This window comes from Podarcis gaigeae (genome assembly GCF_964106915.1).
Source record: "Podarcis gaigeae genome assembly, chromosome: 11".
Lineage (NCBI taxonomy): Eukaryota > Metazoa > Chordata > Lepidosauria > Squamata > Lacertidae > Podarcis > Podarcis gaigeae.
The window spans coordinates 27,768,344-27,794,298 of NC_139687.1; the positions used below are offsets into that span (position 1 = coordinate 27,768,344).

The following is a 25,955-nucleotide window of genomic DNA, read 5'->3' on the forward strand; positions in this document are numbered from 1 at the left end:
CCTAAACACATTACTCCAGGGGAGCCGGTGGGTTATTTGTACCATACAGCTTAATTCTTTCAAAACTAGTTGATCATAGCCTGTTCTGCTTGTGGCAACACAGCGAGGTGGCCACTCCCTAAATCATCTGACTAAATTATTCCATGTGCTTCTGCTCCTTCCCCGTTTGTTTTTCAAATACACGCTATAAAGGGGTAAATTACAAAGGAAGGGTTTTCTGCCAAAAATAATCTTACCTTGGCAAAGCCATGCTGTCTGCATTTCGTAGCAAGTGTGTTTATGTACTCGTTTCCCAGTTACAGTCCTTTGAGGACAGCACATTTCTCAAGTATGTACCACCCCCAGATGCTTAGAATTCTGGGAATTGTGGTTTGTGCCTCCACTGTTGATTGTTCTCTTTGGGAATTGATAGTTATCACGCCTCTGGTCAGCCCTGGAGCCACAAAAAGACGGGATGCAGCTCCTTTTTATACTCTTAGAAGCTTTGCAGCAATTCAAAGAAGAATTATCCATCAGATGCAAAACCTTTTCTTTCTTTCTTTCTTTCTTTCTTTCTTTCTTTCTTTCTTTCTTTCTTTCTTTCTTTCTTATGGGAGTTCCTGCCACTTTGCAAAGCTAGTGTTGCTAGTCACCTGGACAATACTTTTTGGCAAATATTTGATTTCCCCCACCACTTGGTTTATAGACTGTGGTTTAATGTGAGCCCCGAAACCCAGCCCAGCATCTTAACCACATTTGCGGGCCATAGTTTGTTCTTAATTTGTAAGCCCTGGTTTGTGTTAAGTGTAGCTTAACGTTATGTGTGAATGCAGCCGAATGTTCTTGTCAGGGTTTCAGGGACAGAGAGCGAGGGGGAGGGGTCCCAGGGTGATGAGGAAGAGGACGACGATGACCCGAGGTTGTCAGTGAGTCCGTCAAGTGAATCCGAGGATTCCCAAAAGGGAGCCCCCCTGGTCAGGCCAAGGGGCAGTAGAGAGGGAAGCAGTCAGAAGCAGGGGAACGAAGAGGGAATCCCCAGTGGGGGTTGGAGATCGGGACCGGCCTCTCCGTCGGAACGGAGTGAAGGGGGTGGAGTTACCAGTGTGTCAGAAAGAGCAGAACAGGGAGCAGAGAGGGGAAGGAGTTCGGAGCAGAACATCCTGCCGGAAGGGGAGGAGTGTAGTACCGAGAGTAGCGTAACGGTCGAAAGGAAGGTCAGAGGCAACGTACGCGCGCCAAGTTCAAATGTGGAGGCGCGCGGAAATGAGGAGAGCCCTGAGGAGGAGCCTGGTCCCAAAGCACGAAGGAGGGGGGAGCAGGCGTCAGAAGACTCAGCCTCGGGGGAGTCCCGAAGGGAGGGAGCACAGGGGGGCAGGAAGACCCTGCGGAAAAGGAAGGAGAGGAAAAGGTGGAGCAGTACAAGCCTCTTAAGCTGGTGCAGGGGCGGGACTGACTCAGAGGGGACTTCAAACATCTAAGGGTAAAAGATGCTGAGCCACAGAGCTTGGATGTAACGACAACAATGTTCTTCAATAAAACCTTTTGTATATAACTTGGACTGGATTTTGGTCTCTTGTGAGCTGGGACCTCGGGTGGCTCTGACAGTAAGTCCCCTCCCAAAGAACGCAAAAAAAATTTTTTTTGCAAAGCTCACAAACGGTGACAGCCATGAGTGCGGAGGATCAGCTGACAGCACTACGAACTACAGTTTCCAAACTCACTGCTGCAGTCCTTGCGTCTCAGAAGAAGCATGACGAAATGGAGAAGCGCTGCCAGGACCTGCAAACAAGGTGGGAGCGTGCAAACAGGGAAGGGTTCCCAGGGTCCAGATCAGAGGGCATTGGACTTGGAAGGCGGGGGGGCAGCCTAGTCACCCACTTCGATGGGAACCTGAAGCACTACCCCAGTTTCAGAGCAGACATTTTGTATGCATTACACTTGCTTCGTCATGACTTTAAAGATGAGGAGGAGAAAGTGGGGTTTATTGTTTCTCACTTGCATGGGCCGGCCAGAGACTGGTTGCGCAATTTGTGGCGTGAAGATGGCCCTGCCCGCCGCGATTCTGATGAATTCATTAAAGCGATGGATGCCTGCTTCCAGTCAACCGTAGATTTGGATCTTGCACGCAGGGAGATATTTGGACTGCGGCAAGGCAAAGCCACTGTGCGTCAGTACCATTCCAGATTTTTTGCTTTACTGACTGCGTTACGCTGGGAGAAAGACTGCACACCTGTGAGGGATTTGTTCTGGGAGGGTCTCAGCGGTCCCATAAAGGACGAACTTGCCAGGGGAGACAGACCTCAGACCCTGGGGGAGGTGGTGCAGAGGGCTCTGGCGATTGGGATACGTCACGAGGGACGTCCTTGGCACAATGAGGAAGAACGTCAGGTGCGTCCACCAGCGAGGACGTCTTCTTTCATCCCCAGGGAGTTCAGTCAGTCACATCCCTCGCCGCTCGGGAGGCAGGGGGAGGAGCCGATGGAACTTGGTGGTGCTAAGGCTCAAGCAACAGCCAGAGCCCCAGTTTCTGGTGCAGTAAAGGCGAAGCCTCCTAGAGGGACCAGGAAGTGTTACATCTGCGACAGTGCACTGCACATGGCGAAAGAGTGCCCCCAGAGGCTCCAGAAGCACACTGCAGCTTTAGCGACGGTAGCTGCAGAAGTGATCCAGGAAGAGGAACCTCAGGGAAACGACAATGCCTGGCTGCAAGCAGGATTGCTGGGGCTCAGCCAGGCGAATCTGTAGAACAGTCCCCAGCGTCTTTGCAACCCACAGACCCTTTACCACCCAAGCCAGCGGTGCAGCTCACTGCAACACTTCAGTTGCCAAATGGGACCACCCTAGAAGTGCCCCTCACGATCGATTCGGGGAGCAACGCCGATTTCGTGGGGATGCAATTCGTCAAGCAGCATCGCATAGCGCTTCTGCCCGCCACAACGCCTCTGAACGTAGTCACGGTGGATGGCAGGAAATTGCTAGGAGGGCAAGTTGTGCAACAGACACCTCCCATGGTGATGCGGATAGGGAATCACCGAGAAGTCATTAGCTTCAATGTCACCCAACTGTCTGACACGCCTATAGTATTAGGCATGAGTTGGCTGGAGAGACACAGTCCTGCTGTAGCGTGGTACCAACGCCAGATCACCTTTTGCTCATCGTACTGTGCTCAAAATTGCATCCAGTCCTGCCAGGAGGAGGGGGCTGAGCACCAGCTGCGACTTGGCAGGGTGCAGGCAGTACCTAGCAAGTACGAAGGGTTCCTGGAGGTTTTCTGCGAGAAGGAAGCTGACCAGTTGCCGCCCCACAGACCTTATGATTGTGCCATCGACCTGGTGCCGGGGGCGCAGTTGCCGACTGCAAAACTGTATTCCATGTCTGAGGACGAGATGCAAGAGCTCAGGGAGTTCATAGAGCACAATTTGAAGCGTGGATTCATCCGGGAATCGAAAGCAGTGGGGGGCAGTCCTGTGTTCTTTGTAAAGAAGAAAGACACGCCCCAAAAAAGACTCATTGTGGATTATAGGTTCATAAACAGTATGACCAAGCCCAAGGCCTTCCCCATGCCCAAGATAGATTATCTCCTAGCAACCGTGAGGAAGGGGAAGATCTTCACCAAGTTGGATCTGCGTGGAGCGTATAACCTCATACGCATCCGGGAGGGCGATGAGTGGAAAACGGCCATGTTCACGCCTCTGGGCACGTATGAATACAGAGTTATGCCGTTTGGTCTCCAAAATGGATCTCACGTATTCCAAGCCTTTATGCATCACGTGCTAGCGGGACTCCTCTACAAGAAATGTGTGTGTTTCCTTGACGACATCCTGATCTTTTCGGAGACGGAAGAGGCCCACGAGAGGGACGTAAAGGAAGTCCTGCAAAGACTACGGGAGAACAGGCTCTACGCCAAGTTAGAGAAGTGCCAGTTTGATGTGACGGAGGTGGATTTCCTGGGCTACAAGCTGTCCGACAAGGGGCTGGCCATGGACAGCGTCAAGGTCCGCGCGGTGTTGGACTGGAAGAGCCCACGCAATCGGAAGGAAGTCCAGAGATTCGTCGGCTTCGCCAACTTCTACCGCAAATTCATCAGAGGTTTTGCAAAGGAGACAGCAGCGATCACGGACACTCTGAGTTCCAAGAAGAAGAGGTTCGTGTGGACGGAACAGGCGGAGCGCTCTTTTCGGAAGCTTAAAAGCCTTTTCGCCTCCGAGGAGCAGCTGCTGCACGTGGATCCAGGCAGGCCCATGCGAGTAGAGATCGACGCGTCAGACAGGGCGGTTGGAGCCGTGCTCCTGCAAGAAGATCCACATGGGAACTGGAGACCCGGTGCCTTTTACTCCCGAAAGCTCAGCAAGGCTACACCATATGGGACAGAGAGCTGTTGGCCATTCACGCAGCGTTCAAAGCGTGGCAACACTTCCTCATAGGAGCCAAGCACACAGTACAGGTCCGCACGGATCACAAGAACCTAGAGTATTGGCGCACGGCGAAGCTCCAAAGCCAGAGACACATGCGCTGGGCGGAATTCTTCGCGGATTTCGACTTCCGGATAGAGTACATCCCCGGAGATTCCAACGTTATAGCCGATGCGCTATCCAGGAAACCGCAATATCTCGATGAAGCGACACCAGTAGCAGCCAGGCACATTTTCGCACCGCAGGCGTGGTCGTGCGCTGCCATCACAGTAGATCTGGACGCGGTGCGACGCGCGTTGCAAGTGGATCAGTTCGCACAGTCCAAAATGGAGGAGTTGCGCAGAGGTGTGCAGAGTGGCGAAGATTTCCAATTACACGACAGGCTGCTAACTCGCAAAGGTGCCCTCTACGTGCCAAGCGACGAGCTTCGCGCAAAGGTTCTGCAGCAGTTGCACGACGCCCCCAGTGCGGGCCACTTCGGCAAGGAGAAGACAATAGAACTGGTGGCAAGGGACTTTTGGTGGCCTCGGATGCGTGGAGAGGTAGCGGATTACGTCGCCAGGTGTGACACTTGTCAGAGGTTCAAGCCAGTACACCAGAAGCCAGCGGGGCTGTTGGAACCGCTGGAAACGCCACAGCAACCGTGGGAGAGGGTAGCCCTGGACTTCGTTACTGACCTGCCCAGCTCCAGAGGGAAGACGGCGGTACTGGTGGTTGTGGACCTGTTCACCAAGATGGCGCACTTCATTCCGTGCGCAAAGGTGGCGACGGCGGAACAGACTGCCAAACTCTTCATTGATCACGTGTTCAAGGTGCATGGGCTGCCGCAGTCCATCCTGTCCGACAGGGGGCGCCAGTTTGTTTCCAATTTTTGGCAGAAGCTTTTAGGTATCCTGAACGTCAAGATCAACCTTACGTCGGCGAGACACCCACAGACCAACGGCCAAGCTGAGAGGGTCAATGCGATCATGCAGCAGTACCTGAGATGTTACGCCCATCAGCGACCCGCAGCTTGGGTGGACTACCTGCCGATGGCAGAGTTTGCCTATAACAACACGAAGCACGCGTCCACGGGGGTGACGCCGTTCTTCGCGAACAACGGTCGTCATCCCAGAACCTTCCCGGGGTTCGGGGCACCGAGAGAGGGGGTGCCGCAAGAAGCCGACCAGTTTGCAGCGGAGCTGCAGGAGGTGCACGAAGAGTTGCGGAGACATTTGGAGCTGGCCAAGCAAGCATATAAGGTGCAGGCAGACAAAAACAGGAGAGCGGGGGAGGAGATCCAGGTGGGGGACTGGGTGTGGTTAGCGGCCCAAGCGATGCCAGCCAAGTCGTTGGCCAAGAAGAAGCTAGGGCACAGGCAGTTAGGGCCGTACCAGGTGGAGGCTAAGATCAACCCTGTAGCCTTTCGACTAGCCCTCCCCGAAGGTTCCAGAGTGCATCCGGTATTTCACAGGTCGGTGCTCACCCCCTACAAGGCACCGCACAGGTTTCAGGAGTCTGAAACAGTCCCGCAACTACACACTAAGTCACAGGAGAGGGAGAGGGCGCCTAGGGCCGAACCACTCAACGAGGTCACAGAAATCCTGGACTCGAGATGGGGGGAAGAGGGGGTAGAATACTTTCTAGCCACAGAGGGCACTCCAGCCAGTGCCAACGGTTGGGTGCCGGGCTACGCTTTAGACGAACCTCTTCTAAAAGACGAGTTCCATGCCCTTTTCCCGCATACACCCATGCCAGCCGAGTACTTTGATGACTGGCTCTTTACGCCCACACTCTCAGACAGTACTTTCCGGGGTTTTTCTTCAGCCGAGGAGAGAACGCCAGAATCTAGCCCGCCCAGGGGATCGTGCTCAGGGGTGGACACAGAACCCTCTTATTGGTGGGACGAGCAACCAGAGGAGGACTGGCGCAGGAAATGGCTGACGGGACCTTGGCCGGCAGCACCAGACGAGGTACCAATGGAAGAGGGAGAAGAGAACACTTTGGGTCAAGAACCCGAATTCGAACACTCATACACCGAACTGCAAGCAGAGGATATGGAGGTACACAACCTGTATCCTGCATCCACCTCCGAAGAGCTGCAGCTCCTACAACCTGCACCCGATGGGCGGGAGGGGGGAAGGGGGGGCTTCGAGGGGGGGATGGATGTCAGGGTTTCAGGGACAGAGAGCGAGGGGGAGGGGTCCCAGGGTGATGAGGAAGAGGACGACGATGACCCGAGGTTGTCAGTGAGTCCGTCAAGTGAATCCGAGGATTCCCAAAAGGGAGCCCCCCTGGTCAGGCCAAGGGGCAGTAGAGAGGGAAGCAGTCAGAAGCAGGGGAACGAAGAGGGAATCCCCAGTGGGGGTTGGAGATCGGGACCGGCCTCTCCGTCGGAACGGAGTGGAGTTACCAGTGTGTCAGAAAGAGCAGAACAGGGAGCAGAGAGGGGAAGGAGTTCGGAGCAGAACATCCTGCCGGAAGGGGAGGAGTGTAGTACCGAGAGTAGCGTAACGGTCGAAAGGAAGGTCAGAGGCAACGTACGCGCGCCAAGTTCAAATGTGGAGGCGCGCGGAAATGAGGAGAGCCCTGAGGAGGAGCCTGGTCCCAAAGCACGAAGGAGGGGGGAGCAGGCGTCAGAAGACTCAGCCTCGGGGGAGTCCCGAAGGGAGGGAGCACAGGGGGGCAGGAAGACCCTGCGGAAAAGGAAGGAGAGGAAAAGGTGGAGCAGTACAAGCCTCTTAAGCTGGTGCAGGGGCGGGACTGACTCAGAGGGGACTTCAAACATCTAAGGGTAAAAGATGCTGAGCCACGGAGCTTGGATGTAACGACAACAATGTTCTTCAATAAAACCTTTTGTATATAACTTGGACTGGATTTTGGTCTCTTGTGAGCTGGGACCTCGGGTGGCTCTGACAGTTCTCTTTTGACGTTTTCTTATTCATAAACATGAAACACACCTTTTTCGGGGCTTGGGTAATCTAAACTTCTCCATTTTTACATTGTTTAGTCTTACCCAACTTTCACAGCTGGCGATTCATATTGCAGTTCTAACCATGTCTGCTCAGAAGTAAGGTGCATTGAATTCATTGGCGTTTACTCCCAAGCAAGTGGGGTTAGGACTATAGCTTAGCGCATAGACACTTACCCATTCCATGGGACAAATGTGACAAGCTCTGCTTTAAATCTTCTCCCTAGATCTCCCTAAATCATTTCTGGCCCAGCACTCTTGTATCCTTACTCTTTGCCAAAATCACAATAGAGGCAATTATGATGTGTAACACACATACACACACACACACACAGAGAGAGAGAGAGAGAGAGAGAGAGAGAGAGAGGTAGAGGGAGGGGACCACCAATATTTAAGTTATTTTAAATGTCAGGCAAAGGTGTTCTTGTTTGTTTAGCCATTTGGATCTTGATATAGTTTGATATTTGGCCTGTTCTTTGTACAGTATACGACATTTGGGGTAGGGACAATTGTTTTCCATGTCAGTTCCTGGTGAATGGATGTTTTTAGTACTACCTACCATTTTATTACTTTTGGTTATTTTACAGTACATATATTGCTTTACTAATTTGTTGTAAGTTGCTTTAAAACTTTTTTTCCTGTAGAAAGCAATAAATAAATAAATACAGTGGTACCTCGGGTTATATACGCTTCAGGTTACATACGCTTCAGGTTACAGACTCTGCTAACCCAGAAATAGTGCTTCAGGTTAAGAACTTTGCTTCAGGATGAGAACAGAAGTCGTGCTCCGGCGGCGTGGCGGCAGCAGGAGGCCCCATTAGCTGAAGTGGTGCTTCAGGTTAAGAACAGTTTCAGTTTAAGAACAGACCTCCAGAACTAATTAAGTACTTAACCCGAGGTACCACTGTAGAACAAACAAAACTGAAACAAATTTGTAGTCAGGTTATAGAAGCAGCAGGAATGTGGATTCTCCTGGAGCCTTTTGCTGTGCTGCAGGAACAGTCCCTCCCCCAGACTCAAAATGGAAATTACATCCTAAAGATGACTGCACAGCCAATGGCGGACTTCGGGCTTTCAAATTTCAGTGGCACTCTGTGTGGCCTTTCACCTTATTTTCTAAGCTGTGGTTGCAGCACTCGCTGCAGCATCCTCTTGGCTTGGCACCCGGTGCAAGGGAACCAGTCACTCTCCCCTAAATTCACTTCTGGCACAGCATTTCATAGAATCATAAAATTGTAGAGTTGGAAGGGACCATGGGATCATCCAGTCCACCCCTCTGCAATACAGGAATACACAGCTGTCCCATACGGGGATCAAACCTGCAACCTTGACGTTATCACCACCACACTATAACCAACTGAGCTATAGAGAGGTTCAATTATTATTATTATTATTATTATTATTATTATTATTATTATTATTATTATTATATACCCTGCCCATCTGGCCAGGTTTCCCCAGCCACTCTGGGTGGCTCCCAACAGAATATTAAAAACATGATAAAATATCAAACAGTTAAAACTTCCCTAAACAGGGCTGCCTTCAGAAGTCTTCTAAAAGTCAGATAGTTGTTGATTTCCTTGACATCTGGTGGGACGGTGTTCCACAGGGCGGACGCCACCACCGAGAAGGCCTTGTCAGGTTCCCTGTAACTTCGCTTCTCACAGTGAGGGAACTGCTAGAAGGCCCTCAGCGATGGACCTCAGTGTCTGGGCAGAACGATGGGGGTGGAGATGCTCCTACAGGTATACGGGGCTGAGGCCGTTTAGAGCTTTAAAGGTCAGCACCATCACTTTGAATTGTGCTCAGAAACATACTGGGAGCCAGTGAAGATCCTTTAGGACTGGAGAGCCAGTGTGGTGTAGTGGTTAAGAGTGGTGGACTCGTAATCTGGTGAACCAGGTTCGCGTCTCCGCTCCTCCACATGCAGCTGCTGGGTGACCTTGAGGTAGTCACACTTCTCTGAAGTCTCTCAGCCCCACTCACCTCACAGAGTGTTTGTTGTGGGGGAGGAAGGGAAAGGAGCATGTTAGCCGCTTTGAGACTCCTTCGGGTAGTGATAAAGCGGGATATCAAATCCAAACTCTTCTTATATGGTCTTGGTGGCCACTCCCAGTCACCAGTCTAGCTGCCGCATTCTGGATTAATTGTAGTTTCCAGGTCACCTTCAAATGCCCGTGTGGTGGCCCACATCACTCTTAGGGGTGGGAAAACATGTTTTTAAGAATCCAGACCTCCATGCTTCATAAGCATTTAGAGATAGTAACTAATTGTGGGCTTTCAAATCTTGTTGCACTCCAACTCCCATCAGCCCCAGCCAGCATGGAAGTTGTAGTTCAGTAACATCTTACCATCTGAAAGGCCAAGGGTTGGTCACTCCTGTTGAAACCCAATTATAACTAAACATTTTTTTCTTCCATCCTTTTATATATATATATTTTGCAGTACCAGCATTTAAGGAACTTGCTGGATGTTGCACTTGAGACTCTAAATGTAGGTGATTCCATTACAACTACATCCAGAAGTTTCATTGACATTGTAAATGGTTATAACTAGATTACATTTTGGGCGACTTAACTACCATTTTATTGCTATAAAGTGACACAAACAAAATGTTCTTTTAAAAATTTGGCAGCATCTAAATAAAAGAAAAATGCTGCAATGTTTAAAAATTTGCCCAATGTTTTTTTTTAAATAAAAAATAAAAAAATAAAAAGCCTAAAAATACACAATATAGCTAAATGCATAACAGTAACATTTACCATGTGGTGGAATGAAATAACCATGTGGAACATGATACAGTAACTCCAAGAGTTAGCATATACATCCGGATACATAAATGCATACAAAAGTGTATGGTTAGATGAAGCAACGTTGTTTTATATTTCAGAGTGCAATGAAAGATAATATCAGCACACACAGAGAAAAAGAGCATTCCCTTTAATGGGAGTCAAGCAAAAGATGTACGATCGTATATCAGAATCTCAGACTTCCTGCAGCACATATAGACAAAGGGAAAATTATTTAGGCTAGCCCCATAATTTTATGCAGCATTTAAAAAGCATACACAATTTAATCTTCTGCAAACTTGCTAAATATGTACAGGGCCAGGCTACACAGATTATCCAGAACTCGGGCACATTTCCCCATGTTATGATCATGGGGGAGGGCTGAACTTCTTTATTTTAGTTACAGGCAGACAAAATTATTTGCACACTACTGCCATTAACGGTCAGACTAAAGGAGCTTTCCCAACGTTTAGGACTATGGTTGCCTCCAGAATGTCAGAAGTTTGTGGGGAGGACTCCGTCGTATACCAGAAATGTTGCTTTGTAGAATTAAGGCAGTTTAAAGTGTTCTGGCACAAGTACAGTGGTACCTCGGATTAAGAACTTAATTTGTTCTGGAGGTCCGTTCTTAACCTGAAACTGTTCTTAACCTGAGGTACCACTTTAGCTGGGGCCTTCTGCTGCCGCTGCGCCACCGCCACGAGATTTCTGTTCTCATCCTGAAGCAAAGTTCTTAACCCGAGGTACTATTTCTGGGTTTGCAGATTCTGTAACCTGAAGCGTCTGTAACCCGAGGTACCACTGTGGTCTGCTTAAAAAAGATATTTTTGCTGTTAGGAAAGTGACAGGGAAATGCAATAAAAAGTGTGGTATAACCCATCAATTGATGGGAAGATGTCAGAACATAAGAAGAGCCTCACCATAAGAAAGCACGCCAGTGCAAGTAGATAAATAGGTACTGCTGCGGCGGGAAGGTACACAGTGCTTCTGTGCGCTCTGGTTTCCATCAAAGTGTTCCGGAGCGCCAGAAGTGGTTTAATCCTGCTGGCCACATGACCTGGAAAGCTGTCTGTGGACAAACGCTGGCTCCCTTGGCCTGAAAGCGAGATGAGCACTGCAACCCCATAGTCACCTTTGACTGGACTTAACCATCCAAGGGTCCTTTACCTTTACCTTACCTGCATACTCTTACACACCTCAGTCAGTAGAGCAGGAGATTCTTTATCTTATGGTCATGGGTTCAAGCCCCACATTAGGCTAACGATTCCTCTATTGCAAGGGGTTGGATTGGAGAACTCTTGTAGTCCCTTCCAACTTGACTATTCTACGATTCTATGTCCCACCCCTTTACTTGAATGACCTCTGCACAAACAAATCAGGATGCTCAATAAAGAGCAGGCACTGTACAACCTCTGTGAAAGCTTTGTGCCGGCAAATGAGGGCGAATACTCAACAAACAAGTGGTCTGTAATGTACTTGAGACCCAACCGATATGGTCAATGGCCAGGGATGGGAGAATGTGTAGTCTTAAACATCTGGAAAGCAGGACATTGTGGACTTGGAGCAGGACTTGGTTTCAAAGCTCCACTGATGCTCCCTGGCCCAGCTACTGTATCTCAGGCTTACTTGCTTTCATTCATTCAGCCTTTATTGGCATAATGACTTACTTACCTTGTAAGGACAAAAAAGGGAGAAGAACCATATAAGCGGCCATGAGCTCCTTGGGAAATGGCCGGAACAATTTTTTTAAAAAATGTAATACTATGCCATTCCAGTTACTCATACGTTTTTGCTCTACGCCATTTTCTAAGTAAGAGTTGTGGATCATTGTTAAGAAAGCTTTAGGTCTTAATTTCAATTAATATGATTGTGTCTTCTCTCAGAACAATTGCAACACGCATCATATAAATAGGCTGCTTTACATATTCCAACGTGGCAAAATGATAATGGGCTTGGCTTGCAACCCCATCATGTTCAAATCCTGTTCTGTACTTGCCATGGCAGGAAGCCAAAAAGTTTGTGTCAGTGGTGTGGATCAAGTGTTAAAAGAGCTGGGGCAGAGATGACTCAGTTCAAGGTCCCCCCCCCCCCCCCGTTCTGCTTATGGGATTGACACAAACAAGAGTTGGTTTAAGGCTAAGTGTGGGATAATCTCATGTGTGCTGCCTTGGGCATCTGACAGGAAAGATTACAAGTGTCATAGCGAATTCTAGATCGCAGCCAGCAGCTGCTTTAAAAATAAGAATTCTAGTTCAGTATGGCAGCTATGGACCGTTTTCTTTGCGCCAAGGAGACCTGCAGAGGTGAGAACCTCTAGCTGCCTCATGGGGCAGACACACAAATGGCAGCCATTTCCATATCAAAGGGTTTACAGAGACCTCAACTGGCAATCACAACAAGAGCAATAAGCCCCTCTCTCCCATGCAAACTGAAATATTATGGCGAGATGCTGGCTTCAGTGCTCATTCTTGAGTGAAAAGGAAAACGATTAAGAAGGTTCAGAATATAAGTTGTGCCACCAAACACTGTCAAGCTATGTTGGCGGAACGCAGAAGAAAACACTGCTACTGAACAATTGTGTTTTTAGTTTATGAGTGCTGAAATTCAGATGTTAACGATTTGTAGCTGATCTCCTAGTCACATTCAATAACATTATGGGTTGAAAAGAAGGCCACTCTGTAGCACCACTTCCCCCTTGCTTTATGGATTGCATACTCATGTGCAAACTTCAGAAGGGAAACCCTGGAAGAATGATCGTGCAAGCTTGAGAAAGCCAAGTAGCTTAACTCTAGGGTGCACTAATCAGATATTTGAGTCGTATTTGAAAACCACAAACATACAGGAAAGAGAATAATAGGTTTGGAGATGTAAGACAGCTGAAGTCGGTTCTCTGTGCAGAAAGCAGATCTGTTTACATCTCTGATTTACTAGCATAACTGCAGTGTTAGCATTTCATGTTTTAAGTTTTCCAATCAGTCGTCCAGTTTTAAACACATCATCATCTGTTCCCCATGCTATGATGCAGAAGACAGACTGCTTTTTGGAAGGCTGAGTGGAAGTGAGGTTGGCTAACATCACCCCCAGGTGGGAGCACTTCAGAGAGAGAAATATAAGTGCAGGATCACTTTTATTTATTTATACTTTCCTCCTCAAAAGTATGCGGGTTTAAGTTCTATGCAGATAAATAAAGGAGTCAGTTATCACATCTTGGTAGGTGGACAGTCTATAAAATGTGGTTTTTCTTCCTTCATGGTTCACATGAAGACCACACAGGAGTTTGACTCCTCTTCATTCCAATGTCTTCATGATTTGCAAGGATATGCAAGAAAGTGTGAAGGGGGGGAGGACCTTTTCCAAGAAAGCAAATAAAAATACCATCCTTTCTATTAAACATTGCAAGTTTTGATTTCAAAGAGGAAGTCTACAGTGTGTCAGTTTTTTATATCAGCATGGGGGGGGGGGGAGCTCGGAACCTGTGGCTCCCCAGACACTGTTGAACTTAAAAGTCCCACCATCCACGATCACTGGCCATGCTAGCCAGAGATTGTGGAATCTGGCACCCAATGGCACCTGGAGGGTCACTGGATCTACTTGCTTAGAGCTTGATTCTACTGACTTAAAGCTCCCACGACACAGAATGTGCCTGAGGAAAGGAAGTAGAGCAGAAAATTGTCCTCCAGGTTTTTACCACCTGCAAAAGAGGCCCATTTTCCTCTTTAGAATTTTACATTTTGGGTGGGTGCGTGTGAGATTGACCTAATATATTGTTGCAGATTGGCTGTGGATACATGCGTTTTTATTTAAGCGTTTATTGTACGGCTTTCTAATGAACGTTTCTGAAGTGTGCAACAGAAATATAAGACATGTATAGTAAAAATGAAATATCCGTTAACTATCTTGAAAAAAATCCTAATTACACACGTTCCGTATAAGCATACAATATAAAATATGTAGCGTAAGCTCTCTTTGAAATGCTAGGTTTCAATAGCCATCTAAAAGCAAGAATTCCACAAAGCTGGAAGCACAACCTTAATGGGTGGGTTTCTACTTGATGTCAGGCATACAGATCAATTAACGATGCCTTATTTTAGAAATTAAATCATCAGGCAGGGGCATATGGGGCAAAGGCGATCCCCTCAGGTATTGATGGCAGGGGGTCTTTCTTCTATTAAAAGGTGTGTTTTTCCCTAGCACATTGTAGCCCCAGGCCTACACTTCCTGATCTCATAAAGCACCATGAGATGCTACTTCATGCTATCCTCTCCTGGGTTTTAATCAAACTACAAGAAGCTGGGGAGGGAAGTAGCTTTGGAGCACCCGAGATCAGTATGCTCAGATTTTGTTCGGAATGTCATTTTTATTTTTTAAAATCTCTCAGCATTTTAAAATAAAAACTTCTAGGGGTGGGGACTCACCCACAGTGGCCAGGTACATAGCAGATAACATCCCTGACTTCTGCACATGCTGTAAAGCCCAGTGAGGATGTTATGGGGTTTTCAGAAAATACAAGCCCCAGGAAGACTGCAGTGTAAACACTGGGGATACAATTTGTAGATAAAATAGGGCACCTTGAAAGGAAGCAAATCAGACTACAACTCCTGTACCCTGAAAGTTTCAGAAATGTTATCTTCCCCTTTGATAACTTTCAAATGCAAATTTCTCTATGCTTTTTTTTAAAAATGTGTGTTTTCAACACAGCACTCAGTTGAAACAGTTCATCCTTTTGACTAGGGTGTATTGCTGAATACAGATAGCTGTACAGCTGTCCTTAACAGATTCTACAACACCCAGAGCATAGAAAGGCTCAAGATGCCACAAGCCACAGCTCCTGCACCTTGCCACCTGAACAAACTAAAATATTTCAGCCCATTAAATATTGCAGAATGCAGAGCATGGGTGAATAACTTGTGGTACTCCAGACATTGCTTAGATCCAACTCGCATCAGTCCTAGCCAAGTGATGGGTTTGGGAAGACAGAAATTGAGTCCAGTACCTGGGAGGGACACAGGTTAGACCTCCCTGATTTAGAATGTGTCGAACAATGTAGAAAGAAGTCCAAAGTCTCAGCTGAAATCCTGTTAAATACATCTGAGGAATCAAGATAAAGCTAGAAGAAAGTCACATATGTTTGTATTTAAAAGATTTTATTTTCATTTCACCAAAAATAAAATAAAACGCAACAGTGTTTGCAATACACATGCCCTTCAATCAGTGCTCATTATATGCACACCATTTTTATTTGAAATATAAGAAAATAGGCTTTATTTCTCCTTTACAAATTAAGGAAAACCAAAAATTTGCATATAACGCTTATACATGTACATATGCACACCATTTTCAAAAATCCTTCTCCTCAAGGTAATATTGTACAACTTGGATCTTTTACTCTTTTACTATGCAAGGTTCGAAAAAAATCCTGTTGCAGTTGATATTCCAGAAATACTTTGATGCTACCATTATTAAAGCCAACTTCTTGCTATCAATATAACTACGGATCTGGTGCAAATTTACTCTCAAATCCATTCTCTCTTTTTCTGAAGACTTTGCAAATTAAAAGACTTCAGTCTCCATCATTCATTCCAATTTTAAAAAGGTAACTATTTTAGATTTTTACAGTAATTTGCTACATGGTGCCATGACTAACTTAAAAAAGATGCCAGACCATTGCTTTTGATCAAAGAGATGTTGTCATGTGCAAAGATCTGAATTTCTACTTCAAAACAGCAGGTTTAAGTAACACAGCAATTCTGGGAGGTTTAAGTTATTGAAGGCTAAGACCTGAGAACTTAATATGGCAAAAAAAAATTTTTTTTTAAGGTGGCTAGAACTTTAAACATTTCATTAAACAAAGGATAAAACATTGTAAACATTTAGGAGCATCAGAGCAAAGCAGAGTTTACCCATGCGTTATAAAAAAAGTGTGTGCATGGGGGCAAAGGGGGGGTTATTTTATGCATCTAAGCAAAGCCTTTGAAACTGAAATTAAGGAACATGTATCTAAAAATTCACTGGCGTTTCAGTTCATGAAATGCATACAAAGCATACACTTAAATGAGGCAACCTTTTAAATTTCAGAGTGCAATGAAAGATAACATCTTCCAGAAGAGATTTAAGAAAGCCAATCTATCAGGAGGAGGAATGTTCTAATGGAGAACAGGTGAAAGATACACAGCAATATAAATACAAAATCAGCTCAAAGGTCAGCATCCTGCAGCATGGTGCTAGTAAGGAAAAATTAAGGCCACATTCCTGAAGAGTATTATCCTTACAATGCACGCCTGAATTCACATATGGTAAGATGTAATGGAGGAGGCAACTTTTTTTAAGCAACAGGATCCATTACAAACCTGCCATATCCATCCCTACATCCCCACGCCTCACTCACAGCTAGAAAGATACAGATTTTACAGTTAAAATGCAAGTATATGCAGCAGCTTTGTGAGATTACCTTCAGCCAAGCTGATTCTGCAAATATAAGCAGCTGGATGCTTCTGAGAGACTATGTACCACTGCTTTAGCTAGAGGAGATTTTAGATATCCTATATTCTGTGTATCTCTCTCCTTTCCTGAATTGTATCTAACGATAAAGACACACAGACGGGGTGTTTCAAGGCATTTAAAAACAACTTTATTGAAGATTTCTCTATGAACATTTGGTGTGTTTCAAGCTACTGTGACCGCTTCAGGGAATTCTAAAGAGCGCAGCACATCTTTCCCCTCCAAAGTTCTCCACCCGTTCAGAAGCTTTAAGTGTGAACGGATATTCGTGCAGCATTTTCCAGAATTACCTGAAGTTTGCACAGGAGCTCAAAACACAAATGTTTTTTAGATATTATGTCAAAACTTGTTTATAAGCACCACACGTTTCCCCTTTGTTTCTGAGGGTACAATTCTGCACGATGAAATCCTAATGTTTGAGCCTGATGACATGTGGAAGCCGCAATCCGAAGGCAGTAGGAGAGATGGGACTTTTTTGTACCATTCGCCTCACCACACACAAAAAGCTGATAAATGGCTGTCACCAGTTGGTTCTAAGTAATTGAGTCTTAAGCTTTTCACACACAACCCCCATCCGGCTTTCATTAAACTCGTGGGGGGCAGAGGAGGACTGTGGTTGGCAGCCCTTTCGCAACGTTGAATGCTCTGCTAACCTCAAACCCCAAAATCTGAAAGAGGAACCTAGGTGAATACAGCTGCATGTTTATAAGACATCACACTAAATGGGTGAACATCACTGGAACAACGGGCATCTGGTTTTCATTAAAAGAAGATGTACAGAAGATAACTCTCCATTTGTGAACATTAGGTGTGTGGTACATACATGGTAGATACATGTTTCTATGTGTGTATTTATCTTTAAATAGCTGGATAACGTTTACCCAAGGGGGGCAGCAATAAGTCTAACTATGTAACATTGAAGTTGTGCTTAAATTGTGTGAAGACAAAACAGCTGGAGGTGCGACCTATAAATTGGCTAAGCCAGACAATTTGGATGGAAGCCTATTTCATCACAATCCCCCAAATCCAGGGCTTGGATGCATACATAGCAAAAAAGCATACTTCTATGTTTCCCGTCATGTGCACAACACATTTCCTAACACTGAAGAGAACAGGCAATTCACCACATGGTGTAAAAGCTCTGTGGCTGCACAATGGAGCACCACAGAAATGCGAATTATGTTCCTTGACTCCTAGTCTCAAAAGAACCAGAAAGTACTTCTGAATGCAGTTTTCCTATCACCGAGTATGCATATAATTACACATTTCTATAGCCGTAAAATATTGTGAATGGAGGGTTTTTAAATAAAGAGACATCCTTTTATATATCATTAACATATTCCTTGTGCAATCATTACAATATACTCTAAGGCACATGAATCATTACTATTTGATTTAAAAGCACAACCAAGATCAATACCATTCTTTTCATACAAGATCCTCAAAGAAAAGCTTAAAATTAAATTCAGTATTTGATTAACAAGTGGGTGGGGACACACACACAGTTTTCAAATTTCTAAACTATATTTCTACACCGAGGTGATTGCTTTTAGAAAAACAATCTTTAAAAAATGAATCTCGAACACAATTTGAAGTCAATTACTTTAACGGAAAAGAAAATTTACCATAAAGAAGGAATACACCCAAACTAGACATTAGCCCTAGATTTCTCTTAAACACAGTAGAAAACTCTTTAACTCCACATATAATTCAGCTAGTGAAAATATATACTCTATTACTACAGTGCATTTTTCTCCTGAAAGAGACATCACAAAACAGATTAAGATTAGGTTAAAACAAGATACAATACCTGTGAGCTGCCACTTACAGCTTGAATTTACAAAAAAATAAAATAAAATGGGGGGAGGATTCTAATCCCTCCAGTTTGCAGTGAAGTAATTATGGTACCCAGCAGTTGGCATTAAACCTTGATCTCACTAGTATTTTCTGGAAGATTGATGAGCTTTTATAGCTTCTCCTATAGACTGGATCCTAGGTCCAGACAAGTTTGATTAATATTGTTTAAATAGAAAATGTCACACATTCCAAACCCCATTATTTCAAAAATAAATAATTGAAAAATACTCTTAATCCAACAGCGCTTTAATTTAAACAAAACAGTCTTAATTCTAGAAGGCAGGTGCACTATATTTTCAAGTACATTTCACATTTCCAGTAGCAAGCGCATCTATATATAAATAGAGGACAGCCTCAAGTGACTCCCTGCCCTTAAACAAAAAGGGAAGCAACAGAATCTTGACCATCAGTACTATTATATGGGGGGGGGGGAAATGAAAGGGGTGAAGTTGCAGGAATGGACTACAGGCCAGAAAGAGGGGAAAAAGCAAAGCCATTCAAGCACTAACCAACAACCATAGTTCATGACAATAATTATCTCCTCCCAGTCAAAGAATGAATGCATGGTAATGTTTTCCACTGAAAGATGGGAAGCTCTGAGGCCATTTTAGAAAGTGAAGCAGAAATTGATGAATTTCTACTTCAGCCTATTAGAGACCCAGAAGTATTAAATCTTTATTACCTTAATGTATACAATTATTTTTCTCCTCTTGTTGCAAATTTCAACCTATCTGAAAAAGCCACCATTTCACTGCATTTATTGTGAAATCAACGCAGAGGGGATATGCACAGAAAGCTCTGCGAAATAAAACTATGGCATGGTAAGTTCTGAATCCTTCTCTTGAACAAATTATCATGACTTTCTTCATAGTAGCCCAAAGCTGTTTCAAAAACTGAGACTGCACAACCTTTGGCCATTTCCCTGGTTTGGCTCATTTGTTTCAAAGTTATATTATCAGCTGTTTCTAAATCATGGGACAACTTATGAGGAAATGAAGTGAGCTTTACTGTATTGGGCTAATATAACACAGAAAAGTGGAGCGCTATAGTACTTAAATATTGGAGATTAACAAGGTTCCACAGCATGTATTAATGAGGATCCTCTGGGAGAAGTAAATTAAGTCAAATCAGTATTTAAAGAACATCAAATCAACCAGAACAATCAGAACACTCTGTTCTATAGTGTCAGCCAAACAACAATGGAAACTAGTTTTTTTATAAGTACCCTAATGAGATAGGAGTCAAAATCTTTGGGGTTTTACTCTGATCAATTGCACAATGAAAACTCCCCTCACAAAGCTATTTGCAAAAAAAGCTGTTCACCACGTGGCACTGGTAGCACCCAGCCATGTTGCAGACAAAAAATAAGAGATTTATACCAATAATTATATTATTTCTGATATTTGCATAATGTCTAGAAATTACTTTGATGAAACGAAACTCAGAGCTTCCCAAAATTCAACATTTTCGCTTTAGTTGTTCACTTCCATATTGTGTCTTAGCAGCGGCTTATAATCGTTTTTTTAAAAAACGTGATTCAGAGCAGGTACGGTATCTACCATTCAAGAAGCTACAGACATTGAGGAAGTCTGATTAGACAGCAGCCTGCAAAGAGAGAAAACAGATCACAGGAGAGTTCTCGTTTAGCTGCTCTTTTTTTGTTGCTGTTGTTCAACTTTCATTCAATATGTAGAAAGTAGAACTGGATTTTCCTATGATGGAAGGGAGGCTCCATGACAAGTTACTGTCTTTGTTTTGCGTGAATGTTTGGTCAATGAACGAACATTCCCTTACATTAGCATCTCTCTGTCTCGTCTACAAGCACTGCAAAGAGTGCCAACTTAAGAGATGTACCCTGAGCTAACTCTAACCCTCGCAGCGCAAAGCAAGTTGCACTGTCCCTTTTCGCACACGCTTCTTTTTGCACAAAAGAGCAAGAACTGCCACATTCTAAGTGGCTAACGTGGACTCTGGTGGATGCGATCACTATAGTAATTTTTCCAGCGTCTCCAAGTTCTTCTCCATCCACTGGATATTCAGCTGAATCCTCTCAATGGCCTCTCGAACAAAGCGTAGCTGAGCAGTCTCCTCCGACTTGGATTCGAAGAATGTCTTAACCTGCAGAAGCAACGCACGTAACAGGAATATGTAAGGACAATAAAAAAACTAACTTTACCCTTGTAACAGGGGGGTTGGTGGTGAGGAGGAGCCTTCATTTAGGACTTGGACAATCTGCCTCTTCTAGTTTAGTCCTAGTTACACCAATGCATACCAAGTAAATATTAAAAATCCAAACTATTTACTGAAATCCCCCTTTTTTGTAAACATTTGGAATAACTTCCTAATGGACTGAGGAAGAAGCTGTCTCAGAAGGTGGTAGACTCTATTATATTTGATGCTTCTGAGCAGCTGGGATAGCCATCCATCAGGGATGGAGGAACAGATTTCCTGCATTAGCAGGAGGTTGGATTAGATGGCTTTTGAGGTCCCTTCCAATCTTACGAGTCTTTTTTTATTTTTATTTTTTAAAAAGCTTAATTAACTCCTTATTTTACTTGGTAATTAAAGGCAGTTAACTCACCAGCAGTGGTTTCTCGAACTTTAAATGCCATCTTCTACATTGCTGTGTACCAAGAATACACAGCTACTAAAAGCCAGCAGTAACAGAGCAAAATACAATGTTCCAACTTCTATTTTATATATATTTTCCCCCCTAACACTCTTCGGAATACTTTATTCAAACAAACCTCAAGCAGATGTTCTTGTGTTGAGAACTGACAAGTTGTCGCAATCACAATACTTTGCATGGTGTATGATCCACGGTGAAACCTGACGTTTAGGAGAATGAATCAAACGTTTATTCAAAGCATATTTAACTCAATTCATGCCTTACCTATTTTGGAAGCTCATGGTGAATTACAGTATTTAACGTTCTTAAAAGTGATCAGCATTTAAAGAAATCTGTTACTCCTGGTCGCTAAACTACTAGACATACAAAGTAAGTAATGGTGTGCACTGACTATGCTAGACACCGTTTGGACCTTGATTCAATGCTCCAGAAAACAGTCTGATTTGGCCCAAAGCACTTTGAAGGCTCTCTGATTAATCTAGGAATCCAAATCTGATACCTAATTTGGAAGAAAAAAACACACACACCCTCTGCACTGTCTTCTCCCATTTGAGGGCTTTTTTTAAAGGCTAGGGCTTTTTCCCTTTTGAAAGAATTAGACGAAATTGGTAGTCACAGTAGCCCCTCCTAAGTAGATGAAGCCTACCTAATTATGGATTTACAGGACACCTTTGGTGTTTTATCAATGCATATATATTTTTTTTACAAAATGAATGGTCTACAACTTTCTTTTTTGGAAGAATGGGGTGAAATCTGCAGGCATGGCAGTTCTTTTGAAGGTACAAGTCCTATCACTTTGCCAAAGGATAGCTGCAATGGTTTTCATGAAAGGCAGCCTTGCACAGGCTTTTAAACATCCAAATCAACCCGAATTGCCTTTGAGGTCCATGCACCAATTGGGGTGGCTCAGGCAGAATCCTGCTCAGGTGAACCCCAAAACGAAAAATGGTTCAGTATTCAACTAAAATAAGGCTCTGGTCAGATAAGTTCAGTATTTTTCACAATTCCAGAAGACAATGAACAAAGCCAGAGAGTACACACTGAGAACAACTCTTTTTATAGATCAAAAGACAACAGGTTAATTATACCGGGGACACCGGAGGAAATAAACTGGCACAAAGAATGATAAATAGCTACAATTCCGCAACGTGAGTGCCTGCACTTTTCAGCATTTCCTCTCCTTCTGATCTACCCTCAGCCATATGTCCATGTGCCTGAAACTTCATGAGTATGATGAAATGGGACTGTAGTTCAGGAATGCTTATGCCACAATAAATTTGTTGAGTTTTTGAGGTGCTTTAAGGTGTTTCAAAAGAAGTAAAAGACTCAAGTAGCAGTGAAATGTGCTTTTGGTGAGTTACCGTGATTTGCATGCAGCTTCAGCAACCCAGCAAGTCTCCACGTAGCACATGCTATAGTGCTGAAATCTTTTATTCAGTAGGTGTTTATTCTAAACAGCAACGACAAGGGCACCCAAGGCACTAGGGCAAGACCTGAGCAGCATGCTTATTTAGTGCCAGTAAAAATCCTGTTTTATATGTACACGTCTCTGTGTGTGTGTGTGTAGCAGAAGGAAGGATAAAGACAGAATTTTATTACAAGAACTGAAGGAAAGCCTTACTTCCTTATAAGCTGATCCCAGTTCTCCTTAACAAAATCCCATGCTAGTAAGTGTCCAGGCAAATTCTGACTGGCTGTTGTTATAACAGTTGGAAGATCCTGCGATCTGATGATGCTTCCTTCCAGGCTTGTTTGCATTAACCTATGAAGCAAAACAGAGTCACGATTATAGGCACATGTGCATTCTTTTTAGAGATCTACACAATTTATAACAGATACTGTAAGGGGGCAGGGCCAATGAGGGCCATCTCACAACTAAAAATGTCTATGTTTGTATATGCAAATACTACCTGTCCATTCATTCAGCAAATAAATCTGAACCACCCTTTAGCTGGGATGCCATATAAAATGTGTGGTTTTTTACCAGGCTGCCTACTGCTGGAACTGGTGGAAACTTTTCTATGCTCATTGGACAAAAAGTGAAATACAGAAACTTGGAATAAAAACACCTCAGTAACCTTGCAACTGGAAATTAGAAGCATATGTTTTTCGAACTGCAAACTGACAAACTTTCTGGAAGGGTCGTGAGTTAGAGTCTCGTGTTGGATAAAACGTTCCTGCATCACAGGGGGTTGGACTAGATGACCCTGGTGGTCCCTTCCAACTCTACAATTCTATGAGTCCATTAAACGCTTTATTCTAGAAATTTGTTCCTACAAGTATACCTAAATATTTCAAGGAAGGACAGCACAAGAAAAGGTAACTTGTAGCCTCAAGTTTTGAAGCAATGTATAACACATGTCTATAAAGCAAGGAGAGAAAGCTCACACACCCCACATACAGCTGCTGCCAAGTCAAAACTTGCCCTGACATTAAAGTCAATGAGTGAAATCTCTCTTGTCAGTGCAAAAGGTCAAAGAAGGGAAGGTGTGTTAAATGCTGCACATATTTTTTTTAGACTTCCTTTTACAGTGACATATAGAAATTGCTCTTAGGATTTTCTTTATGATTATATGTGTAATATATGCTGCTTCATACCATATCAGTTTCTTAACATCATCTGCACTGGCCAATGCTTCAAGGATTTTGAGCTTTTCTGGTTCAGACACCAAATATGCATACATGCTTAAAAGATAGTTCCAGCCACTTTCAGTTTTTGCTCCGGCTGTGAATATGATCTTCATAACATCTGTTGGCAGGCTACAGAGAGAAAGTGCAAACCTTTATAAGAACAGGCTAAAAAGAGTAAGTCACATCAAAGCATTAGCTAGCATGATATGAACCATGGCTTATCTCAGTAAGTCCTTAACCAAGAGGCTAATTTGAAGTCGTCCGATGAGTGGGAGGACAGGGATCCTACACTGGCTATATGCCCTGTTCCAAGCACAGAATAGGATATAGCAGCCAAGGCAGGAGGATTTCGCCACTGCTTATCAGGGATGAAAACCCTTTATGTGTGTGTTTGTGTGGCAGAAGTGGTGGGAGATTCCCCATCACCACCCACTCGCTTAAAGGAAAAGCAGAGCTGCTATAAAGAGCACTTTTGCAAAGGACCAGCTCTCTGCAAAGCAGCCATTCCTCACCACTTCTCCTCTAACCATTGCTGCGAGCAGGTGGGCAGTAGTCTCTCCCACATTTCAATGATGAAGAGGAGATGGCTGCTGCAAAGAGCGCTTTTCCAAAGGGCTTTAAGACAGCTCCCTTGCTCCTGGCTTGAGCCTCCAGAAGCTCAAATGGGAGCGTGGAGGCTGCCCTAAAGCCTTTGCAAGTCTGTGTGCTCCGCCCCTTTAAACCTCCAACAAGCAGGGTTTAAAGAGGAAGTGTGGGGAGATACGCAAAGTCTTTTGCACGTCTCCACACGGTTCCCTGGGAGTTTTAAGTGTGCAAGCGATCCAAGAGTAGCTGGGGAAACTCAGCCAGATGGGTGGGGTATAAATAATAAATTTATTATTACTAGTAGCAGTAGTAGTAAAGGTAAAGGGACCCCTGACCATTGGGTCCAGTCGTGGACGACTCTGGGGTTGCGGCACTCATCTCGCTTTATTGGCTGAAGGAGCTTCCGGGTCATGTGGCCAGCATGACTAAGCCACTTCTGGCGAACCAGAGCAGCGCACGGAAACACCGTTTACCTTCCCGCCGGAGCGGTACTTATTTATCTACTTGCACTCTGACATGCTTTTGAACTGCTAGGTTGGCAGGAGCAGAGACTGAGCAACGGGAGCTCACCCCATCGCGGGGATTCGAACTGCCGACCTTCTGATCGGCAAGTCCTAGACTCTGTGGTTTAACCCACAGCGCCACCCATGTCCCTATTATTATCCAAATGACATGTGATTGACAGGTGGGAGGTCCCACTTACCTGTCAAATTTGGCCCGTGTGGCAGATCCTGATAAGGATCTGGCCCATGGAGCCACAAAGTTTCTCCACCCACTGCAAAGAAGCCTATGAAACATCAGGAGTGAGGCAGGTAGAGACATCCATGGGGAGTTGGACTGCATAGCTGATGCAGAAGCAGGCCTGAATTCGTTGCCCATCAGTGTTGGCTTCAAGCTTGATCAGCGGGACTTTGAAAGCACCACAGAGGGCTCTTTGCAAGCCCTGTGTGGTGCTTTCAAGTCCCGACGATCATCACCTGATGCCACTGTGATGTCAGGTGGGTGACATGAAGGCTGCTCCAGCCGATTTTCATATATTGTCTGTGAGAAGATGAAGAGATGAGAATCTGGCCCACAAGCCAGGTTAGGTTCTCTTCCCCTGATATAAAGCTGGAGAATGCTTAATCATGAGCAGCTCACCTGAGGGAGCAAAACCAAGAGATGCTGATTCATATTTCTATTTAAACTCGTCAGGCTTCAAGATGCTTGACTGCATTGAGACTATGTAATAGAAAACTATTTCTGAATGCCATAGTACACAAGAGGCAGCTTGAACCAAGGAGCAAGTCTGTGTTTTACCTTTTTGTGCCATTGGAGTCTTTCCATTCGTTAAATAGCTTGGTAGCATCCGTGCTGCAGTCTTCCAAATTATGGGTGCAGGCAAAAGTCAGCAAACTCGACTTCAGCTCTTGTTCTGAAAGGGTCCCATCACTTGTCCATTTCTGTTGGTTAATCTTGTCTTTAAATAGTTGTAACATCTTATGCTGGAGAATAAAGAGGAAAAGTTATAACTAGGCAAATTCTGTCACAACAAGCTTGTGCTAGGTTGGAGACTATAAACTGCAAACATCCCCCAAATCACACAGCTCCTTGCCTCACTCCTGTATCTAATGCTCAATTCTGGC

The 25,955-nt window shown here is 44.7% G+C and overlaps 2 protein-coding genes across 5 annotated transcripts in view; both read right to left on the bottom strand.

Annotated features, from left to right (window-relative positions):
• LOC310826941 (2'-5'-oligoadenylate synthase 1-like) overlaps positions 1–7,602 on the bottom strand; it is a 30,816-nt gene extending 23,214 nt beyond the window's left edge. The window contains exon 1 of one of the 2 annotated variants that reach the window (XM_083702398.1): positions 237–294. In XM_083702398.1, coding sequence (XP_083558524.1) covers positions 237–250 — 14 coding nt within the window. In that variant the 5' untranslated portion in view covers positions 251–294. Of the gene's footprint in view, positions 1–236; positions 295–7,518 lie in introns of those variants that run through there. The other variant, XM_083702399.1, reaches the window with a different exon arrangement.
• A 7,655-nt stretch (positions 7,603–15,257) lies between these two features.
• Positions 15,258–25,955, bottom strand: part of LOC310826898 (leucyl-cystinyl aminopeptidase-like) — a 43,352-nt gene continuing 32,654 nt past the window's right edge. For all 3 annotated transcript variants that reach the window (XM_083702236.1, XM_083702238.1, XM_083702237.1), the window contains exons 14-18: positions 25,630–25,814; positions 23,713–23,874; positions 22,736–22,876; positions 21,233–21,314; positions 15,258–20,603 (exon numbers count right to left, since the gene is read on the bottom strand). In XM_083702236.1, the coding sequence (XP_083558362.1) occupies positions 20,472–20,603; positions 21,233–21,314; positions 22,736–22,876; positions 23,713–23,874; positions 25,630–25,814 (702 nt within the window). In that variant the 3' untranslated portion in view covers positions 15,258–20,471. The remainder of the gene's footprint in view (positions 20,604–21,232; positions 21,315–22,735; positions 22,877–23,712; positions 23,875–25,629; positions 25,815–25,955) is intronic.